General features: G+C 38.5%; 1 protein-coding gene and 1 long non-coding RNA gene across 2 annotated transcripts; both read right to left on the bottom strand.

Moving 5' to 3' along the window:
* Positions 1-779: 779 nt before the first annotated feature.
* LOC127129480 (uncharacterized) lies at positions 780-2,585 on the bottom strand. The gene is made up of 3 exons (XM_051058653.1): positions 1,817-2,585; positions 1,179-1,570; positions 780-1,040 (listed from the first exon to the last, which is right to left on the bottom strand). The coding sequence occupies exons 1-3, from the start codon at positions 2,583-2,585 to the stop codon at positions 780-782; spliced, it is 1,422 nt and encodes a 473-aa protein (XP_050914610.1).
* A 4,328-nt stretch (positions 2,586-6,913) lies between these two features.
* On the bottom strand, positions 6,914-9,045 carry LOC127132265 (uncharacterized). The gene is made up of 4 exons (XR_007806648.1): positions 8,826-9,045; positions 8,286-8,540; positions 8,012-8,104; positions 6,914-7,681 (listed from the first exon to the last, which is right to left on the bottom strand). It is a non-coding gene; the product is annotated as an uncharacterized LOC127132265 (long non-coding RNA).
* Positions 9,046-17,331: the final 8,286 nt, after the last annotated feature.

Genomic DNA, 17,331 nt, shown 5'->3' on the forward strand with positions numbered 1-17,331 from the left:
AGCTGTTGTCAATGATGAATGTCACAACATCCAGTTTGACATTCAGTCAGTAGGCCTTATGCCAGGTCTGGTTCATCCTTGATAACCAGACTGCAAATGAATACTAAGTTCTAACAGAACTTCTGTTCCTTAGTATCTGTTGACAGGAATGAATGTCACAGCATTCAATAATCCTGTGTTAGCTAGTCCTGCAGTAACTACAATGTAGTCACACTTACATGTCATGACATCAGTCAAGACATTAGTGTTTTACCATATAATGCAGCCAATTAAACACCTACAAACTCCCCCTTTGGCAAATTTTTGGCTAAAACACTTTGATCCCCATAACAGAGTTCATGGCAGCGGAATACTACTAGCTAATACACTCAGAGTGGCAGCACACTCACACACATGGAAGTTAAATAAAAACTTCGCATAGCAGCACACACATATTAGAAGTTGCACCTAAACTTCAACATCAGCTGCAGGGGGGGGAGGAAGTTAAATAAAAACTTCACACACATATCAGCATACACACAGAGGCATACACCAGCATACACACAGAAGCTAAATACACACTTCATCACACAGCAGCTGTAGTAGGGGAAAACTTCAATCTGTCATGAATGGGAACCTGTTTTAATAAAGTTTAACAATGTAAACTTCTGTTGTCCTGGGGTATCACTTGTCACTCCCCCTTTTTGTCAAAAATGTTGCCAAAGCAACACTTTAATTTACAGATCCACAAATAGTAATTTGAATTACACACATGACAGAAAAAAACACAAAAGAAGTGATTAATCCTCAGCCTCATCATCAGCCTCCTCATCATCCTGTTCTTCAGAGCTGGCCTCTTCCTCCTCCTCAACCATTTGCCCTTCAGCTCCATCCGTGTCCTCAGCAGTAGACTCCAGCTGCAAGATGAGCTGTTCCAGTGCATGCTTTCTAGCTCCCAGCTCTTTGCAGGTCTCTTTGAGAACTGTAATAACATCAGCTTTGTCTGGTTGGTTGCCAGCTTTGGAAGTCTCTCCCGATGTCAAGACAATGTCAGGGACATGCTTGCCCAGGAACAGTTTGTAGCTGAAGGCCAATGGACTCTCTCTTCTTTTCACGAAGTCATTATCTGTCAGGATGTGTGGAAATTGATTCAGCACAATTCCACATATGAGAGATGGAAAGGCAATGGGTCCCTTCACACTAAAGCTCCCAGCATGCTTCATTGTCTGATCAAATATGTAAGCACCATAGTTCACCCTTGCCTTGGTTCCCACTGCATAGATGGACTTCCCTAATGCCACAGACACAGTTGACTTGTGGTTAGTGGGGACCCAGTTGGCTGCTCCAACTTTGTGTAGCATTGCATACTTGACACTTAGTTGGCTGGCTACTAGCTTCCCTTTGAGAGGCCACATTCGGACTTGCTTGGCTGTGATGACTTGACAGACTGTATTGTCAGTCACTTCAAGCTCAGGTTGCTCTTCATCCGCTCTTCCCAGATACTGATTTATCACAGAGGGGGAAAAGGTCACACATTTTCCACGCACATAGACCTTTCGAAATTCCTTGGATCTCCCATCAGCACACTCCTCTGACAGATTTACAATAAACTCCTTCACTAAGGTCTCATAGCACTTAGGAAGTTGTGACACAGTTCTTATCAACCCTGCCTCCTTGATGAGATCCACAATCTCTTTACAGTCCAATGCATTCTGTGCCAGTTCTCTTTCCAATGCCAGCCTCTTGTGGTATACATACTTCCACCTGTTAACACTGGAGGCAAAGTGGAAGGACACATTGTCAATGGGAACTTCTGGGACACTGGTTGCCAACCTACTGGAAGAGGGTTTCTTCCTGGACATGGATGTTGTGACATCATATGGGGCATCAGATTCAGACTCAACCGCCACAGCTTTGGTCTTCAACTTCTTAGGCACCTCTTTGCTCCAAGCTTTTGTAGGACCATAGCTTTTCCTCTTGTGTGTACTCTCTGACTCTGGTTGCTTTTGAGGATTTGTTACACCAACCTCCTTGGAGGGGGACTTCAGCTCCACAACCTTTTTCTCCCTTCTGGTCCTGACTCTCTTGGCTATCCTAGGGACAACTGTAGCCAGAAGTTCATTGTCTGAGAGCTCTTCCACGTTAATCGTCTCAGCCCTAGGATTGTCCTCAACACTTTGAGTAACATTGGCCTTCTCACTTCTCACCTTGCCTGAGGGTTTTTCAACCTTTGATCCCTCATGAGCATCTGGTTGCTCAACATTGTCAGTGACATTTTTCCTCAACACAACAGCTTTATCTTGACATGCAGCAATGTCAGGAATGATTGTGTTCAAGGGAACAGAAACCCCAGGAACATCTCGATTGCCAGATAGTATCTGAGTGACGATAGTTGCAATGGAGTTATGTACATACCTTGACCCTTCCCTTGTGTGTTCATCAAGAGCGATTTCTGATGAAAACCCGGTGACCGTTTCCTTAGGTCTTCTTGCATGGGACGAAGTTGCTGCGTCCACAACTGGATCCTCCCGGGTAGGGTGGTGAGACTCGGTGCTGTGAGAATCAGACATGGTGGTGTACGAGGAGGTGTCGGATTGACGAGCCATGCTGAATATTTGAGAGGGAAGATGAATCGTTTCTTTGGACGAGGGTTTGCACGAGTGGAGAATGAAACGACTGAATGTGAACCACTTTGTGCAAGAGTAAGGTCTATTAGATTTTGACCACTCAGCGCTCACCATTTGTTTAATAATTTGACTTATTAAACAGTAGCTAACTAACTTCATTAGTTGCTATAACTTTTCAGACGCACGCATTCCCTTTTTGTCCTTACTGTACAATGTCATGACATTCTGGGTGACATTGTACTCTGTCTGCATCAGGTTCCTCCAAACTAGAGGTGACCACCTGCCTCCACAAGCAAGGTACTGAGTTTCTGCAGACGTCAATAACACACACCTCTGTCTATCCCTTGCTGTCATATCAGTTGTATGATGGCCAAAGGGAACCAAGTGCTCATTGCTTTTGAGCAGACAATTTCCATAGTCTGTCCTTTTATCTAAAGACAGATATGAGACTCTTCTCATAGTTCCCTTGGAAATGCTCTTCTTCACTCCTTTTACCTGAGGGGCATCAAGTTTTCCTTGTCCCACCTTCCCTTCCTGATCTCCCTTGGCCAACAGACACTTGGGAGGGTTGATAGAATCTCTAGATTTCCATAGATAACAATTATCTTTGGATCTATCTCCTCTCATCACTTCTTGATTGCTCCCATTCAACACCACACATCCTCCCTTGGTAAATTCCACCTTATATCCTTGGTCACACAGCTGGCTTATGCTTATGAGGTTAACAGTTAGTCCTTTTACTAACAATACATCACTCAATTTTGGAGCTTCTGGACAGTCCAACTTCCCAACACCCATGACTTCTCTTTTAGTTCCATCACTTAATGTCACAGACTTGGTGTTAGAGGGATGTAGATTCACCACTAGGTAGTTCATCCCAGTCATATGCCTTGAGCAGCCACTATCAAGGTACCAATCTTGTCTGATATGTCCCCTTGAAGAGGTGTGAGCAAGGTTAGCAACACACTTTTGATTCTCAGGTGAGAAGTGCATCTTAGATGCCAGCTGCTTAGGATTGACCTGAGGTGTCTGCTTAGCCGCCCATGTTGGTCTCTTAATGGGGACATTATGAGTAGACACCTTTTTCTTGGGCCTACCTTGAGAGGTCTGGTTTGGGTAACCATGCAGCCGGTAGCAGAATGGTTTTATGTGACCGAATCTACCACAGTAATGACATTTCCATCTCTTGAATTTCTTCTTCTGATGATTGTTCATTCTGGTTCCTCGATGTTGTGACTTTGGATGAGACTTCCCTTTGGATTTCTGAACTTTAGCCTTTGGGCGTTTGCGTTCAGTTGAGGATCTTTTCCCAAAGCCTAAACCAGATGTGTTTCCAGACTTCTGTCCTGTTTTCAGGATTTCTTCCAAGGTGTCAGATCCCTTATTCAACATCTTGATGGATTTGGTCATTTGGTCTAGCTTAGAGATCGGCAACGAAATCTCACCCTTCAGACCCTCTATGACTTTCAGCTGCTCTAGTTTTTCAGCTTCTAGTTCTTTGATGAGTTTCTTATGCTTTTCTCCTTGGATGCAAACTTCTGCACTTTTAACACATAATTCTTTATATGAGGCAGCAAGCTCATCCAATGTGAGTTCATCTCCACTTGAGTTATCCTCTGAGGCACAAACACTGGTTAGAGCAGTGACTTGTTTGGCCGATTCTCCTTCAGATTCACTCTCAGTGTCTTCTTCTGACCAGTTGACAGATAGCCCTTTCCTTTGCCTCATGAGAAGGATAGGGCAGTCAGCCTTACTATGACCATATCCTTCACATCCATGGCATTGGATTCCCTTGCCTTGGTTGGCCTTTTCTTCATGAGTTGATCTTTTCTTTATGTCTGACGGGATGTTCTTGACATTAGATCTACCCTATTGATCAACTTTCTTTATGAGCTTGTTGAACTGTCTCCCAAGCATGGCTAAGGCTTCTGATATACTTTCATCACCTCCAGTATATCCTTCTCCTATAAAGGCTATGCTTTTCTTCTTCTCAGCATACTTACCTAAGCCCATTTCAAAGGTTTGGAGAGAACCAATGAGCTCATCTACCTTCATATTGCTGATGTCCTAAGCCTCCTCTATGGCAGTGACCTTCATAGCAAATCTCTTAGGCAAGGACCTGAGAATCTTTCTTACAAGTTTCTCTTCAGTCATTTTCTCACCTAGTCCACCAGAGGTGTTTGCAATTTCAAGAATATTCATGTGAAAGTCATGAATAGTCTCCTCCTCTTTCATCCTCAGATTTTCAAACTTGGTTGTCAACATCTGAAGTTTGGACATCTTCACCTTGGAAGTACCTTCATGAGTTACCTTGAGGGTATCCCAAACTTCCTTAGCTAGTTCACAATGGTGCACCAGCCTGAAGATGTTCTTAGTGATTCCATTGAACAGTGCATTCAAGGCTTTGGAGTTTCCAAGAGCTAATGCCTCTTGTTCCTTGTCCCAATCTTCTTCGGGAATCTGCACACTGACTCCATCTTCACCAGTCCTCGTTGGATGTTCCCATCCCTTGTTGACGGCTCTCCAGACTTTGCTGTCTAGAGACCTTAAGAAGGCTATCATGCGAGGCTTCCAGTCATCATAATTAGATCCATCCAACATGGGTGGTCTGTTTGAGTGTCCTAAATCCTTGTCCATGGTACTAGAAAGTAACTTCCCTAGATCTCACCCAGAACTTCACAGGCAGGGTGCCTGCTCTGATACCAATTGAAATTCTAGTTATCAGACGTTGGATGTCACACTGGTTGTTATGACATCCAATTCTGCACAGACAGGGATTATGCAGAACTTAATAGTAAGTGCAGTAAATAACACAAGTAATTGTTCACCCAGTTCAGTCCAACATGACCTACATCTGGGGGCTACCAAGCCAGGGAGGAAATCCACTATTAGTAGTATCAATTCAAAGCTAAACTCACCCGTTTACAACTTATCACTTAATCCCTACCCAATGCAATTTCAATCTTAACCTAAGATCAGAGTTCCTACTCACTCCCCCTCAATCACCTCAGTGATATTAAAGACACTTTGAAGTCACACTTCAAAAACAACTCTTGATTATGCTTCACAGCTTAAATCAAGATACACAGCACTCACGCTTAAAAGCTTTGAGTGACACAACACTTACAACTCAATGAACACCCTATGCCAAAGCAATCATCTACTTGATAATGGCTTGGCTTACAAGATACGTCTAATACAAGACACACAAAATACAGCAGTGAAGTATGATGGACACACTGACTCTTCACGCTTCAAAATCCCCGAGACTGAATGAAGGAATGCCTTCCTTTTTATATTGCAGCACCTGGGCTTTTGCACCTGTATTTTCCTGAATTTTAGGTCACACAAGTTCCCTCAAATTCAACATTTAGGTTGCTAACAAATAGGCTATTTGTTAGGTTCATTGAATGTAGCTTGGTTGTTGATTTCCTGGATTTTCTCTCAGTTGTTGAATCCCTAAAGAATAGCCTGAGAAAAAGCTGAAACAGAAAACTGAACAACCTACAAATTAGCATATGCTGTCAGGCACGAATGTCACGACATTCAGCTTGACATCAAGGTCCATATGCTGAGTCTGTTTTTCCAGAAAACAGACTGTACAAAATTTGCTGACCTGTACATGATCAAAATGACCATACTGCAGTAACAGCTTACATTAATAAATGTCAAAGTGTCCAACTTAACATTTACACAATTGGCCTTAAGTTAGTTCTGTTATTCTCTTGAAGAACAAACTAAGTAATATGCTGAAGTATAGCAGAACACCACTCTGCCTAATCTTCAGTAGCTGCTGTCAATGATGAATGTCACAACATCCAGTTTGACATTCAGTCAGTAGGCCTTATGCCAGGTCTGGTTCTTCCTTGATAACCAGACTGCAAATGAATACTAAGTTCTAACAGAACTTCTGTTCCTTAGTATCTGTTGACAGGAATGAATGTCACAGCATTCAATAATCCTGTGTTAGCTAGTCCTGCAGTAACTACAATGTATTCACACTTACATGTCATGACATCAGTCAAGACATTAGTGTTTTACCATATAATGCAGCCAATTAAACACCTACAGTGTATGCCTTAGATGTAGAGTCGAATGCCTTATTGCTGATCAAACGTTGTCCGTAACTGGATGACTATAAAGACAGTTGATGGGTACTCCACGAAGCATGCTACGGGACATGAGTGACCTAGATGGAATTTGCCCATCCTACGTAACAGAATAAATGTCTACGGGCCTAATATTGAACTGGACAAGGATGACACAGTCTATGCCTTGTGTTCAATATAGACATAAGGGCAAAAGGGTAATTATACACACAAGTATTATCACAAAAGGATTTGTCAGATCACATGACATTTTCGTGTCTTGGGTAGTAGTGATGTGTTGCTAGATACCACTCACTGTTTATTATATTAAATACGTGATTTAATATAATTGCCAATACCGTGAAAACCTACAGGGTCACACACAAAAGGACGGATTGATGAGAGATAGAGTAACTAAGGAACACCGTAAGGTACGTTGCACTTAAGTGAATTGTAGAACATCGTAAGGTATGGTGTACTTAAGTAGAATACGAAATATGCTAAGGTACCAGACGCTTAAGTGATTTTGGCATATTATAAGATATTGACCACATACACTTAAGTGAGCTTTTTAGCTTGTAGCCCACACAAGTGGTTCTATAAATAGAACCCTTTCGCAGAAGCATTTGTGAAGTTGCAATTTCGTTTCTCTCTCTCTCACTCACTCAAAGCCTTCATTCGTAGAAGCTAGCACTGAGATTGAAGGAATCCGTTCGTGTGGACTGAGCAGAGGCGTTGTCATCGTTCAACATTCGTGATCGCTCCGTAGATATGCATCAAAGGTTACAATTGCCACAAGAGGTAACGATTTATCACTGATCATGCCCATTTGTAAGGATCACTAAAGGAGAAATCTTTAAATTCCGCTACATTTTGGATCGCTCTTCTCCTACACACTGTACACACAATTTCATCCATTCTTCAATCAATCTCCCTTATGAAAATCCAATTCCAACAAATTCCAAGTCCATTCCATGGTAAAAGAACCTATTTGATTTCAACATGAAAAAAACCATTAGAAAAACCATGTAATAAAAACCGATACAATTTCAATTCAAACTTGCAAAACCTAGCTAACATGGTTCAAACTTCCAAACAATTCCCAAATCATCATGACAAACCAATTCAATTCCAATTGTTGACATTATACAATAGCTCACTAATTCATATAACCAATATCGACATCCTAACTAACATCCTTATTCATTCTAACCGATAATCCAAGGAATGAACAAACTAATAACGACTCTTACAATTTAATCTAATTTCACTAATAGCCACTAACATGACACTAGCTCACTTGATAGAAATTCATACCATATGTCGTTCCAAACTTAAGCCCAAAGCAATCCCAAGGCAGCCATTAAATCTGAATCCCACGACCCTGTCCATCGATCATTCCAAGCTACCCTGCATAAGCATAACAATTTTCCTGCATAAGCATAACAGCAGCCCTAAGCCAAACCTAACAATAACATCATAACAAAATATTTTGATACCCTGTTGTAACAGAAAAGCCACACCAAAAACCAACTCCTCAATAGAAACAGAAAAGGAATAGAACTAATTCATAACAGAAAAATAAACCAACCTGCAATGTAACTAACTAATAGAACCTCCTCTCAAATCTCTCCAATCCCCTAACAGAATTCAAAAAAACTGTAACAACCTCTTCAACCTCTAACCGCCTCAACAAACTCCAACTGGGAAATGAAAACACTTTTTATCATAACTCACAGAGGTGACCAAAGAGGCCAACCCTCACTTATCTCAATCCAATCACCCTCTCAATAGAACCAACCTAACTGAATTCATCTTCATCTTTTCTCAACCATTTTCCAACGACCTGTAACAAACAGAAGCATCAGAAGAAAAGAGGAAGTCAGAATAGTAGCAGAAGAAGAGACAAAATTGACAAAAGCACATAACAGCACAAAGAAATTCCAGAAGCATCAAATAGCAAAAAAAAACGGAATTGAACAAGAAGCTAAAATAATTTTCAAATTAGATTCAGTGTTTCATTCTTCATCATTCAACCACATGCACAATTCGACACGCCGAAGAACAAATCAACGCACAACAATAACATCCAATGAAAAGCGGACACACAAGGAAAAGAGAACATTGAAACCTGAAACTTTGAATTGGTAAATTCAATAATTTCATATCGATCTCGCCTTCTTTGATTTTGTGCAAGCACGAAGATGTATTGAACTTTGATTAGTTATGGTAGAATTCCTGAGCTGGATTTTGAGATTCGCTTACTGAGCATGGACGGACGCATGAACCTGGTGCGTCACCGACATTGAGTTCTTCGCATTTCGTCTTGGCACCGTTGAAGAAATCTGAACATGAGTGTGTGTTTATGTGAACATGAGAAGCGGGTCCTGGGTTGCATATGTTTGAACCCGAGTGCAAGACTTGGGGTTTGAGCCTCTTTGGCCCAATCAATCCGCTTACCACACCTCCATCCAATTATCACAACCCCGACCCATAATCTCAATGTTTTGTTTATTAATCCATCATTTCTTGCCTAATGATGATTAATTATTGTTAATCCCAGTTATCGTTAATCTTGATCATTGTTTTGCTGATTTTATTAGGATTAGTTTTTTTTCTTGAGTTTTGACAATTAGAAATTAACATGGTTTTTGATGAATTATGATTAATAAGGATTAGATTTTAGTTAGAATAATTAGTTAGAAATTAAGTCTAATCAATTTCCTTTTCATTCTCTTATGATGTATTGTGTGGATCCATTCCCCCATTTTGGGTTGAATGCTCCCCCACCCCATGATCATGTAATAGCGTAGATTTATTGCTTTCTAGTTAATTCACCATGCATGCTAATAACAAAGATAAAATACAAAACGATAAACAAAGCATTTCGAAAGAAACAAAAAGTACTTGATTCAACGTCAAGTTATTTTTCGAATAAAACTCACACCATTTCAATGTGAATATTTGATCTAACGTCAAGTATTACCCATCTGTTTCATGATCCATTATATCATCTCTCCTCCATTTTATTCTCAACCTTATTATATCTCTCACTCCCATTAATAACTCACACTTTTAATAATAAATTGAACCACTTGATCCAACATCAAGTTCCTTTTTAAAAACCATTTTCATAACAAATCAGAATGCAAAATGGGGTGTACGTGCTTGTACACAACATTCAAGTGCTTGGGTTGTCGGCCATACCTAGCCTGAGGACCCTCTAAGACCCCAATTTTGACCCTAAGATCCCTCATGGCATCATAACATTGCATTTGCATTGCCACAAGGATCTTTAGCATCTTGGTCCCCTTTGCCTTTGGGTGGGACTCCTTGTGATTGGTTTGAGATCACCCAGCATGCTTGAATTATACATCATTGTTTCTCTTACTATTGTTTACTAACCAAAAGCACAAAAATGTGTCACTAACATCTTTTGTTTGAAGCTTGAGTATCATTCAAGACACTTTGTGGGTTCTATTTAGATGATCAGTCAACACAAGGGAATGGCTTGAGATACTTCCAACAGGTTCAAATGGGGTCTATTCGTCAGTCAAAACGTTAATCTTGAAGGAGCAAAAGTTTGTTCATGAGCTGTCATGCTCGCTAGACGAGCAGAATGGGTCGCCTAGCGAGTCCCAAGAAAAGCCACCAGAATCACCTACGCTAGGAGAAGCCCACATGTTTAAAAAAAAAGAACGAAAAAAAAACAAAAACAAAAGAAAAACAAAAAAAATAAAAAATAAAATAAAAAAATAAAAAATAAAATAAATAAAATATAAAATTTTGGACTTGGGCCTCTCTCATTTAAGCCCACAGGTCCACAAAAATCAGGTTATAAATTCAGAGTTTCAATGAAACAAAATTCAATTCTATTCCTATTACCCTGGCAGGGAGAAAGATAATGAGAGAAGAGCTAACAGAGTTCAGAGCAACCTCCAGAGACTGAAGGGAACTCATCAGCAAAGAACCAATTCCCTCTCATATAAACCCTCAGATTGCTTTGCAAACCCAACCGGGAAATTCAATTTCATTCGATCTCTCCAGTCAAGTTTGCCCTTATCCCCATTACTCTACGCTTTTAATTTGAATGCTCTGAATGTATGAGGTATTATGGGTGAATTTGATACCCTTTTGAGGCATGTGTTTGACAAGAGGTTTAGGCCTCCTACCCTTGGTTGCTTTTTGTGAATTTTAATGGCATGATTCATGTGGTTACATTTTGATTTAGGGGCAACTCTGGATTACCCTATCTTGTTTCTCTAACCTGTTTGTTGAGTTTTTTTTGTGAGGGATCACATGACTCTTGCAGAGATGGCTTGCCTGGTGTTCCACTTTATTTGTGGGAGACCACCTGGAGGTTTATTCCGATTACCTGTACTGACTCACTTTCTTTGATGGTGCTAGCTTGAGAGATCTCTGGGTTTCTTATTCCTTTATTTGCTGTTGCTTCGGATCTTTATCCGTGTGGTAGATCTCTTAACCCCCTTTATCTTTCCCGCATTTTACTACTTTTTCCCTAAATACCTCCATGAAGAGGCAATTGACGGATAAAAAGGATCAATAATCAATTCCCCGTTATTCAGTGCGTCGTTCTTTAAGATCACACTACGTGTCGATGCTTCAGAACAAAAACCCCAGATCTTTTGTCCGGTCAGTCAGTGGAGAAGGTTCCACCTTTATGAACCCCCACTTTTTGTCATGAGCTCACCTTGTACAGGGTTAAGAGCTATGAGGTCTTATCCTCATTACCCCTTTTGCATGAGCGTTCCTAAAACCCCAAACAACTCATTGATTTTTCTTCTCCTAAGAACACGTTATCTCCTTCTACTACAGGCGAGTAAGTCTCCAAAGGTCGAGCATCCGGTAGATTGCGTAGTAACGTCGTTCACCCCAAAACACAATTCTTACCCCATAGGTGGTCGAACTACGTTTTGCTCTGATTTTCATCCCAGATGAGATACGTAGGCATAAGATGCGATGTCTTAGCGAGCACACTCCTCTTTAACCCATAGGTATCTGAGCTACGAAGACTCTGATTCTCAGATTCAGATGAGATACGTATGCAGTGGATGCGACGTCCGTGCGAGTCATTTTCTTTTGACCCTTCTTTTTGTAAGTAGTACATTAGATAAACATACACGCTTTTCTCATCCCTTCAATCATGTTTGCACAAATAAATTTTCAAAAAAAAAACAACAACCTTTGCAAAAAATGTGAAAAGGGGTCCCTAGGAGTACCTAGGATGCTTTGGGTGCCTAATACCTTCCCATTGCATAACCAACCCCGTTACCCAGATCTATGACATTTTTACTAGTTTTTGATTCGATAAAACTTTTAGGTTTTTGTTCGCTTTCTAACCATTCCTTTGGATAAATAGAAGTGCGGTGGCGACTCGACTTGTATGATTTACCTTGGTTTAGTCAATATCTCTAATGGTAACGAATACCCCGCTACAGACCCGACACTTAACTTTCCCCTTTAAAACATCTAATGATTCAAACAAGTTAGATTTATGTGCTACGAGGGAGAAAAGGAGTAGTTAGGACTTCATTGTCCTCTCAATTCCCAAGTACTCTGATTGTTGACCGTACTTAGTCGATGGTCAGATACTTGTCTCCCTCTAAGTTCCAATGATTAGACTTGCCAAACTATTTTCATAATTCAAATATTTTTTTTGGATGAAAAATAATGGTTAGGATAACATTGTCCTTTCAACTCCCGAGTTCTTGAACTGTTGACTGTATCTAGCCAAGGGTCTGATGCTTGTGTCCGTACATAAAATCAACCCCGACAAATCAAATCATCTTTTGCCTTAAGGCATCCTTTTTAAAAACTTTCAGAAAGAACGTGTTATTTCCATTCTACCGTGAATGATGCTTAAGCCTCCATGGGTGAGCAAGTAATGTTTAACTGCTAGAGTTTGATCCAAGCGCATCCACTTTACCGTAAACAAGCAAATACTTCTTGCTTCCGTGACAAATTATACAAGCAAGTGAACAATAACATGTGAATGTTAATGTTGTTCAGTAAAAACAATCAAACAAATGTTCTGTTTGTGAGCCTAACTACGAAGCTCTGACTTCCTTATTGCACGTATGAGGATACTTAGGCGCAAATGCCCAAATCCTTGGAGAGCACACTAAATTAAAACTTATTCTCTCCCCATCTTATTATTTCATCTCATTCCCGATAGCAAGCAACATATAGATAAACAACATCCATACGCCTTTGATACGAGCAAGTGGTTCCCATGGAGTACCATGGATGTGAGGGGTGCTAATATCTTCCCCTTGCATAACCGACTTTCGAATCTGCTCTTGGTTGCGAGACCATTTCTCTCATTTGGGGTTTTATCATTATTTTCCCTTTCCTTTGCAATAAATAAAATCCGGTGGCGACTCTGTAATTTTCGCGGCGCGACAAAACTGTTCTTTTTTTCCCGTTTGTATGCAATATTTAGATTTCGTTACTCTGATCTGTAACACTGGGCAAATGATTTTTTGGTCTTATTATTTGTTATTTGTTTTAAATTTATTGACGTTGAAGGCATTTTTCCATAATCATGTTTTATGTTATGATACTTATTTGGTTGTTGAGTTACTTTATTTGATTTTTTTCCCGTAACAATGAGCCTATGTAAAGGTGAGTAAGTGATGTCAGGTGTTTAAATTACTGCATGTTTTATAAAACTCATGTTACGGAGTAGGTTTATGTTTTGTTTGAGTGACACCTTATGTGTGTAGTTGTTTTATATTTGCATTATTTCGCATTTTGGGCTTTAGGGTGTTACATTGCATACAGATTAGAAAGCAAACACATAGACTCCAATGCGAATGTGATTATCTAACTGCAACACCTTTTCAACAACAAGTTCAGTCAGTTCAGTTTCTCGATGGTTACAATATACATCAATTACAACTCTATCATACATCAAGATTCCATCTTTTTTGGTGCGCCATTGTATTCTGTGTAAATTCTGAGCTTTGGAGCATAACGAAGATATCTTACCAATTATAATAAATTTGTTTAAAATAACTTAGTTGCTTAATGTTACAAGAAAATAGTGTTTAACTATGATTTTAGCTTTGAAGAAATAGAAACACACATTGTATCAACGTAGATCACACTGGTTCCTCATATAACTACCATAGTCTGAATTCGACCCAACGAATTTAACACTGTAAATTTCAATGATGCAGTTGTCTAGAAGAAGAAAACAGTCAAACATAACATCATAAGCTTTCTAGAAGTGTATGACATGATTTTAATGGAAGATGTAGGATAAATTAATCTATAAGAACATAATAAAGTATAACCTGCACTCAAAAACTCCAGTATCCGAATTGCATCGGATATATTTCAATGATGCACTTGTCTGGAAGAAGAAAACAGTCAAACATAACAAGTGATAGTGTTATAAGCAGTCTTACATAAGTTGGCTCTTCTCAAACAAGTGGATCTATCCCTCCTCCTCTGAGTATTATTATTTCATCACAAGGATAAAAACAAACACCCCTCAGGCTTAAACACCAAAATAACTAAGAACAAAAGGTACATTTTTAAAAAATAAACAAGTACGGAAAGAAAACCTTTTAGATTCTTTTCTAAAGTCCGACTATACTTCACACTGACAATGATAAGGCAATATGTATCTTTTGTAATAAAGTGTATGCACGCACTAGCTCTAGGAATATAATCATTAGCATAAACAAACATCTTAGTCTAAATAAGAAATTTGATAAGAGACAAAAAAATTGGTCTAGACAAAGATTGTGAAGATAACCCTAATAAGACTGTTATTTTTGAATTTGTTAAATTTAATCAAGAACTTACACTGTTAGTCGTTGTACATATGATAATTATGGATGATTTTTCTTTTTAAAATATTGAAATGAAAGACTTAGGTATCATGTTATTGTGGATTGTCTTAGATTTAAAGTTTTTACTCATGTTAGAGTGGTTAAATATTGCATGCTTTTGTATAATGATGTGAAAGAGAAGTCAAAGAGCATATGGTCTTCAAATAAGTAAATTGTTTCTTTTACCATAGGTTGATGGACATATGTATAAGATTTGAATTACATGTGCATATTTTTCATTACATTGATGAGTGGTAAGTGTTGAATAAGATATATATTGAGTTTAAATATGATTTCATATCACAATGGAAAAAGAATTGATAAGTTCTTAAAGGCATATGCTTCAAATAGTGGAGGATCGAAAAAGTTTATTGTGTACCTATTGATAAAGTAAGTGTTAATAATGTTGCATTTCCATATCTTATTAGAGGAAAAAGTGGTTGAATTAATGCATGTACAACAGTTATTGAGCACCTCATATGCATGAACTCCTCATTTAACAAAGTATGACCACTCAAATTACTATTCTTCTAACTAGATATGTGAGATCAATATTATTAGCACTTTCATTATCTACAATTATACAACAAAAGTTTTAATCCCCATTCTTTCAAGGATGTCTCTAAGCATTTACCAATTATTTATCCACTGTGATCCAAAATTAGATTAAAGCTCAATATTTTCTTATTTAACTCAAACACATGTCATTTAAATTTTGTACCGATATCCAACAATTGATGGTAAGAGAGACCATTTGTTTATTTGTAGACAACATGCTCTTCAATTTCTCTTTCTCATCATTATACAAAAATATGCAATCTTGAGCAACAATGACATGAATATGAACTTTAAATCTAGAATAATTCACACTAACAAAATAGCTAAATACTTCATTTTTAACATATTCAAAAACAAACTCATCCATAGTTATCATCTTTGTAAAAACTAATCGTGTCGATTTTTAACTAAATTCAAAAAATTTAAAACTAATATTGCTATTAGGACCATCTTCACAACTTTTTATAAGACCAATTGTTTTTTCCTCTTATCAAATTATATATTTGGATTATTAGGATACTTCTTCATATGTTTGTTCATGATAGTGGTTCAATTCCTAGAACTACTGCATGCATAAATTTTGTCATAAAAGATATGTATAATCTTATCATTGTCTCTTGCGAAGGATAATCATACTTTAGAAATGGGTCTATTAGATTTTCTTTTTAGAACTTGTGTATCTTCTATAGATATATTTTATTGTGTTTCTAGTTGTGTTGTGTTTAAGCTCGAGGTGGTTGTTCTTTTCTTTGTGAGAAAAGAATGACACCTAAAGGAGACAAGGAATTCATTTGTTGGAGAAATTATCAAAATATTACCTTCCAATTATATAATATTGTGAATTTCATTATATACAAAAAGACATGTTTACATTGTTAGATTACAAATAAAATGCATCAAAATATATGTCACTAGAACAACCCGTTATAGCGTGTTTAAGACATTTGTTGTAGTTCATCCCTAGATCAGACCATCTAAACCGAAAAGCGTAAAAAATAAATTATTTACAGTTAGTTGTACTATAAAGTAAACATATGGAACAAATGAGATAAACTTACTTTGGTGCGTAATGGAATGTGAAGTTGTTCACATTAACGGGGGAGAGTGACAACACTCTCGCAAACCCCATGCTTGGAGAAAAATAGCGCAAGAATAAAACGAACAAGTACCCTTTCGTGCGTTTTACACAAATAACTATATAGATGGGATAAAACAGTTTAACCCCAGTTAATATGCGATGAACTTTTATCTATCATTAACAAGGGCCCGTTATTGAAGATGAGTACAATAATCTCGCATATCGTTAAATGATACAATTATACTCCCTCATACATGAAGGCATGGATAGCTAGGACTAAGGATGTTGAACGAGTATTCATAAATTGAAAGGATTCGTACAAATAACTTCCACAATATCTGGTGGCACTTAAGCATTATGCTTCGAAAACTGTTGCAATTTTGGAGACCTTGTCGGCATATACCCCAAACAGGACTCATGTTACTGGAAATGGAATATTCCACCGACTCTTCTAGGCGTATGAACCATGCATCAAATGTTTTGCATTATGTAAACCTATTATACAAATTGATGTAACATGGTTGTACATGAAATACAAAGGAACACTACTCATGGAAGTGGCACAAGATGGCAACATCAACATTTTTCCAATCACCTTCGCTCTGGTTGAAGGGGAGACTGCTGGTGGATGGAGTTTTTTCTAAAAAATCTCTGATTACACATTGGTCTTCAGCCTAACTTATGCTTGATCTCAGATAGATATCTATCTATTGAGAGTGCTTATAAAAACCTTGATAGTGACTGGCAAGATCCTCCTTTTATGCATGTCAACAACATTAGACACGTCACTCAAAATTTCATGCGGGAGATCAAAGACAAGACGCTACGAAAGAAGATTATGAATGCAGGGTATGCATTAACAGAACATCCCTTCAAACACTATCGGGAAGAGATCAGATTGACAAATGCAGATGCATTAAGGTGGATCGATAATATTCCATTGGAGAAGTGGACCAGGGCATTCGACAATGGTCAATGATGGGGACACATGACAACAAATCTTATGGAATCAATGAACTATGTCTTCAAAGGCATCCAAAACCTACCGATAACCGCTTTGGTGAGAGCAACCTATTTTAGGTTAGAGTCACTATTTGAGATCAAACGCTTAAAATGGAGTTCAGTGTTACAATCAGGGC

This window comes from Lathyrus oleraceus, chromosome 3, assembly GCF_024323335.1.
Source record: "Lathyrus oleraceus cultivar Zhongwan6 chromosome 3, CAAS_Psat_ZW6_1.0, whole genome shotgun sequence".
Taxonomy (NCBI): domain Eukaryota; kingdom Viridiplantae; phylum Streptophyta; class Magnoliopsida; order Fabales; family Fabaceae; genus Lathyrus; species Lathyrus oleraceus.